General features: G+C 28.6%; 2 protein-coding genes across 2 annotated transcripts; one reads left to right on the plus strand and one right to left on the minus strand.

Annotated features, from left to right (window-relative positions):
- Window positions 1–600: 600 nt before the first annotated feature.
- LOC113386341 (probable ATP-dependent RNA helicase Dbp73D) lies at window positions 601–3,675 on the minus strand. The gene is made up of 11 exons (XM_026624127.1): window positions 3,575–3,675; window positions 3,337–3,498; window positions 3,147–3,266; window positions 2,810–2,987; window positions 2,466–2,657; window positions 2,211–2,399; window positions 1,943–2,117; window positions 1,574–1,693; window positions 1,195–1,375; window positions 992–1,111; window positions 601–897 (listed from the first exon to the last, which is right to left on the minus strand). Exons 2-11 carry the CDS (start codon window positions 3,454–3,456, stop codon window positions 790–792), a joined length of 1,503 nt encoding a protein of 500 aa, XP_026479912.1. The 5' UTR covers window positions 3,457–3,498; window positions 3,575–3,675; the 3' UTR covers window positions 601–789.
- Window positions 3,676–4,554: 879 nt separating this feature from the next.
- On the plus strand, window positions 4,555–6,654 carry LOC113385295 (adenosine monophosphate-protein transferase Fic-like). Its single transcript, XM_026623138.1, is given in 8 exon segments — window positions 4,555–4,844; window positions 4,927–5,123; window positions 5,189–5,368; window positions 5,433–5,599; window positions 5,666–5,875; window positions 5,939–6,076; window positions 6,412–6,503; window positions 6,506–6,654. Coding segments are annotated over 8 exon segments (1,320 nt in total). The 5' UTR covers window positions 4,555–4,642; the 3' UTR covers window positions 6,640–6,654.
- Window positions 6,655–6,979: the final 325 nt, after the last annotated feature.

Below are 6,979 nucleotides of genomic sequence, written 5' to 3' on the forward strand. Positions count from 1 at the left end.
CACTGATCACTTAAAATGCATAGAAATATTTGAAAAACAACACTAATCAATTGGCTAATTTTCACATTTTCCATCACTAACTCACGCACCCTATGCCACAACGCGCCATGACTTCTCGATTGAGTCGAGTAGTTATTTTTTCAAGATGGCTGCGGCCAATGCACTTGTGCACGGAATCGACAATAGCGCACCCAGCGCAATGCTTCGCAATTAGAATAGAGAGAGGGTCGCTCGATCAATTGTTAGATACATTTTGTAAATAAACATTACGCCCACTCGTTATTCATTATCGTATAATTAGTGCCATAAATAGTTAGTTAATTCTACAATTTTAAAATAAAATAGGTTTTCTATAAATTACGTCTATTGTATGATTTTTGATGATCTGTTCAAGAAAACCCTAGCTATGCCATTGATTTTGTTGTACCAAACAAATCCATTGCAATAAAAGTGCTGGTTTATTTGTTTAAACTAGTATGTAGTAAATACTTTTGTTAGGTTTATGATAAATGACTTTCACAATGATAAGTGAGTCCAATGCTAGATTAAAGTGAGTCCAATGCTAAACAAAACACAGAAAATAATATACAAATGGTCTTATATTCTCTTTCGAATTATATAAACTCGTACTCATACTTATATTTAGTGTGCGATTCAATTGCTAATATGCAATATTGCACATTATCATAGTTGCATATTATGAAGTTCATGATCTTTTAAACACTGAATGTTCATAATGTTTTATGAATTTTTTATCCATGTTTGTTTTGGACATTATCATGGTACAAATTAATTCAATTTCATTTTCTTAATTTTTGATGCTTTCGTATTCTTTTTCCTTTTTAATTTTCCTTTCTTCTCCATCTTGCTTACAATAACATTAGTCTGTTCCTCTTTCTATTTAAAATAAAAGTATTATGAAATAAGCATAAATGTTTCGCAAATATTTAAAAGTTCAGTAATTTTATATGTATGAAAAACAATATTTCACCTGAAGAGTTGTCTTCAGACTTTCTAGAGCATTGCGATATTTTTCCATATTATTTTCTAAAGCTTCAGAACTTATCTCTATTTCTGGTAATGCATTTTTTCCACTGCTCTTTATCATTGCCTTTAAAATATTTATTAATTATATTACACATTCATTTATTATTATACCCTTTTGTGTGTACGTGTTTTAAAAATTTATTGTACCTGAAATTGTGTTGAAAACGATTTTTCAATAAAAGTAACAGCTTCACCACATTTACCAGCTCGGCCAGTTCGGCCTACACGATGTATATAATTTTTAATGTGGTGTGGGGCATCATATGAAAGAACGACATCAACATTGTCAATATCCATTCCTCTAGCTAAAGCATCTGTTGATATTAATCTTCAAAGAAAAAAAGGTAAATTAATACATCTCATTTAAAGTTTTAACTTCGACAAATTTTTTGTAGGTGCACATGTGAAACTTTAATTAAAATTTTTACTCAGATAAAATAAAAATAGAATATTTTATTTAAAATCAACTCAATTATTGAAAATATTATATATTCCATATATTTTAATTTCAATTTTTCAAACTTACATATTAATTTCTCCTTTTGCAAACTTCTGCAATGTGTCTTCTCTTGTTTTAAAATCAAGAGCTGCTGATAACTCAGAAATTTTCATATCTGGTGCCATATGATGCAATAAAAGTGATAATCTAAAAAAAAGAATGAAAGAAATGAATATTTGAACTTTCTTTAGCAATATATAAATGTAGTTTATCAATGTCATGTACTTTCTTTAATTAAAAAATTAAATAATTGTCAATCAAGATTCTTGTTAATATCGAAACAAAGTGCATAGACCTATTACTTGATATAGTAATATATCAAGATATATTACTTAGACTTGCCATAGATATATTACTTGACTTGCCTCCTCTATTGCAAATTAAATATTTCCATACCTATGTGCTGCTTTAGATGAATTAGTGAAACAAAGCACCTGCTTCCAGGACTTTTCTTTAATAAGTGTTAACATCGCCAATGGTTTTATAGATATATTAGTAATGCAATAATATTCTTTTAATTCCTCTGGTGTTGTGTATTTTCCAATGAAATCTCCTCGTTTGATGCTTTTGCCTTGTAATTAAACAAATTATTTTAAAATAAAATATATACTAACAATATATTTAGTTATGTTAAATATTGTGGAACATTAACTCTAAAAATTACCTTGTAATTGCACATTGTCAAGAGATTTAGAAACTGTAGTGAATAACCTTGGCTGAAATAAACCAATTTTTTGCAACTTCTCAGGATCCTGTGATAATGTTGCTGAGAACAACAATTTTTGCGGTTGTTCAGAAATATCCTTCAAAGTTTTCAATGATAATGTTGTGGACCGAACGGTTTGATTAAATTCTAAATAGAGTAATTATTCATTATAGACTTGTGAAAGGACAAACCAAATAAAACAGTAAATATTACCATTCCTCAAGTGATTATCAACATGTAGTAACCAATCATTCTGTGTTTGCTCCATTGTTTTATCAGCTTCGTCCAAAACCAAATATCGCAAACCTTTCAAAGTAAATCCAGGAGTTGAATGTAAATGTTCAACAAGCCGACCAGCTGTACAAACTAGTATATCACAATTGCTTAAATATTCTCCAGTGCAAGCTAAAATATTTGATTTTTTAAATACTTTAATGGATATAAAAATGTGTTCCTATATTATATTAGTAGCAAAAAATTGCACTATAGGTCAATTTCAAACATATTGTAAATGTTTTCAACTATTATTACTACTATATTATAAACAAAATACTAACATTTTTTAACTAAAAAACTTTGTTCTCGAACAAGTGTTTTTTGAGCTGCTAAGAGGGTCACCTTTAAATCAGTTCCAATTATCATACTTTGAAATACTTTGTATACTTGAACAGCTAATTCGTGCACAGGCAAAACTACTAAAGCACGTACTTTACGAACTCTTCTTGTTAACAAACCCTAAAAATTAGATAATTTACCTTATGTTTTTAAATATTCATAGAACAAGTAAAAGCAATACAATAATTGCTCATCTTATTTTAATTACATTATCACATTCAAATAATAAATTTTCAATTTATATTGGAATAAAATATTGCAGTCATATAAAAATTTTACCTGAACAATAGGTATAACAAACGCAAGAGTTTTACCACTTCCTGTTGGGGCAGAAACACAAACATCAGATTGTCGTAAAGGTTCAGGAACATTTATGCCTTGTAAAAGCCAAGGTATTAGCTACAAACAAACAAAAATAATAGAAAATAATAAACTTTATGAAATGTGAGAAATAATATATTATACTTACTGTCGTTTGCACTGGGAAAAAATGATCAATTTTCAAAGCTTTTAAATTATTTTTTATAGTTTCGTTCAACATATCAATAGTATCAATACTGGTTGTATTATTTTTTAAATCTGATGACATTACTGTTGGATTGGCCAACCAATATGGAAGAACCCTTTTTACCTGCAAAAAAAATATACAAAATACAATACTTAATATAAAAATTACTGTTTAAAGATTGCAAAAATAGTAATAATACCTTTAATTTTTTCTGAAAGTTCTCATTTCCCAAGATAGTAAATCCTGTATCTTCAAAATTTTTATCTTTAGCAGCATCTTGTGCATTTACCGTTTTCTCATTTTCAGCATCATCTATCGTGCCAAGTTTTTCTGCAATTTCATCTGCTGGCGTAGATTGATTATCCAATACAACATTATCTATTTTTTGTTCACTTGTTAATTCCTTTTTAACCACATCAATATTTAGAATTTCCTCTTCTATAGCCTGTTTCGGTTCATTTAGTCTAGCTTGTTCTTTTTTAATAATTTTTTTTTGCAGTCTTTTTAAAATAGAGATTTCATTCTTTTTATCTGAATCATTATGGAAAATATTTTCTCCCTTTTCCTCATCATATCTAAAAAGTTTATTATTTTTTAATATTGCTAGTTTCAAATATAGAATATAAAACAAATAAAACAGTACCTGTTAATTACAAATAAATCCATGTTATTTATTTATAAGAAATAAATGACATTTAACCTAAATATTGAACACATTGACTTTTATTTGCTTGACAGTTACCACGTGCTTCTTGATGGTTCCAGTTTTCTACTATAGTTGTCGCCATAAAAGTGTTTCTGATTTATTATTTTACGAAATTTCGATAACATAAATTAAAATAAATTATAGTTCACCTAAAGCAAGCATAAAAAATCTGAGTTTCAATAGTCAAAATATTAGCAGAAAACTTTAAAAAAAATTTAAATCGTTCTTAAACGATATATATAACCCGTACCAACCGTGTACCAACTACTAAAGATTAAAAAAAAGGTGTGAGTGGCAATCTTGCGAACATCTTGCAAACTTCATTTTCTTCAAAAGCGCCACCGGATGCCAGATGTCAAAATAGTTACCAGCTGTCAAATTTGACAATTGCTATCGACGTCAAACGTCAAACGCCTACAATAATTGTAAAAATGTTTAAATTGTTAAGAATTATATGTTGTAGGATTGTTCTAAAATTTGAATGCATAAAAATAAAAAATATGTTATTATTGAGCTTACAATAATTGTAAATATATTAGATGCTCAATAAATTCAAAAGTGATGGTCAAGGGACACTCATTGATCATCGTATCTCTTGTGATAGGATTAGTTGCGATAATTTACACATGTTATAATAAGACTAAAAAATCAAACTATGAACTTGCATATAGTTATTTTCCGCAAGGATATTATTTAGGTGCAGGTGAAGAGTCCTATGCTTTAATCAACCAAAATTCTATTGACAATGAAGAAGCTAATAAAGGTGTATTTGATAGGAAATATCTTTCAAGAAAAGCATTTAATTTAGATGTTATATTACATTCATATTTTATACTTTGTAATAGTTTCTGAAATTGAAGCTTTGTCATCACTGAAGGCAGCAATGGATTTAAAAGTGCAAGGAAGACTGGATAGAGCACTTAAATTATTTGAGCATGCTGCAGCCTTGGCACCAAAGCATCCAGATGTTTTAACAAAATATGGAGAATTTTTGGAAGAAACAAAAAAAGATATTGTTAAAGCAGACCAACTATATTTTCAAGTAGAGCATACTTCTAATTACATTTTTTTATTGTAAATATATAAAAACATAAGTTTTTATAATAGGCCCTCACATATTGTCCCACCCACACTGATGCAGTTTCAAACCGGCAAAGAACATCTACAATAGTAGCAAATATAGATAATACTCGTCTTGAGAGTATTGATAGAAAAAGAGACGCTTTAGCTGCTATACCTGAATCTAATGGATCATTAAGAAGGGCAAAGAAGGAAGCATATTTTAGTGTTAGTAGTTTTAAATAAAAATAACTGAGTTATATCATTAGTAAAAAGTATATTGAAATTTCAGTACATTTACCACACAGTTGCTATTGAAGGTAATACTATGACATTACAACAGACTCGTTCTGTTCTTGAAACAAGAATGGCAGTCATGGGAAAAAGTATAGACGAACACAATGAGATATTGGGTTTAGATTCTGCCATGAAGTATATAAATTCAAGTATACTAAATAGGTAATAAATATTTATTACAATTATGACAACAAAAACAAATATTCAACTTATATTTATAAATTTCAGAATGGGCGAAATTACTATCAATGACATTCTGGAAATACATCGACGTGTACTTGGTCATGTAGATCCAGTGGAGGGTGGATCTATGCGTAGAACACAGGTTTATGTAGGAGGCCACGTACCTCCTTCACCTAGTGATTTAACAGTACTAATGTCAAGATTTGAAAGATGGTTAAATTCTCAACGGGAGTCTGAATCTGTGCATCCTGTCAGGTAAAAACTAGCTATACAAGTGATTAAAAACCAAAACATTACCTGTTTATTATTTAATAATAGGCTTGCAGCTCTTGCTCACTACAAACTAGTTCACATACATCCATTCACTGATGGAAATGGTCGTACCTCACGATTGCTGATGAATGTAATTCTGATGCAAGCTGGTTATCCACCTGTTATTATATTGAAACAGCACAGGTAATTATAATTCATTAAATTATTTATATTTATTCAAATTTATTGAATATTAAGAAAATATTTTGTATGAAGTCATTATAATATGATGATTAAAAAGTATTATAAAGTTTGAGACATTAAATGGGATTGTATGGTAGACCAAGATGATATACATTTACAATATTATTCAATTTACAAAGTTTCATTTCAATATTCATTATTAATTATTTTATGTTATAAATTATATAATAAGTCTCAATGTTATATATAATAAGACCCAACTTCGTTTGAATGACCTTTATAAATAAAATTATTATTAACTGTTTATTATTACTTACTGTTTTCATAACTTATAGGCACTTATACTATGAAACGTTGCGCATAGCCAATGAAGGCGACGTCAGACCTTTTGTCCGATTTATTGCTGAATGCACTGAAAATACATTGGATTATTCTTGTGGGCTACTAGCGAATTTTCTAATAAAATCCCAGCTTTAGCACAAGAGTTTTCCAGCACAACCGATTCTTTAGAGTTACATGAAGGGAGTGCAGATTTTTATGAAGAAACTAATGGAAACAGTTGACGATAAATAAAAAATATTAGATCAATTATTAAGGAAATATTTTGATTGTGATTTTATGTAAATATTTATTTATGTTAGATTTTATTTATTTACTTTTATAATGTGATGTTACCATGTCAAAGCAAATAAAGTATTTTTAATTACAAATACAATAGTTTTCATAATTAACTTTCCGTAGGGTAAAAAAAATTGAAAATGAAAATTTTTATATATCTTTACGTTTCAAAGCTTTCTGAATATTTTGGCATACCTTAGAAAAAATGGATGTATGTGTCGACAAATTTTCGCCGACGATTTCGGGAACACCAAACAACCGATTTGAATATTTCAAAAAACGTTC

Source organism: Ctenocephalides felis, unplaced genomic scaffold (genome assembly GCF_003426905.1).
Source record: "Ctenocephalides felis isolate EL2017-DRISC unplaced genomic scaffold, ASM342690v1 CF-g0.4_SCAFFOLD_03571, whole genome shotgun sequence".
Lineage (NCBI taxonomy): Eukaryota > Metazoa > Arthropoda > Insecta > Siphonaptera > Pulicidae > Ctenocephalides > Ctenocephalides felis.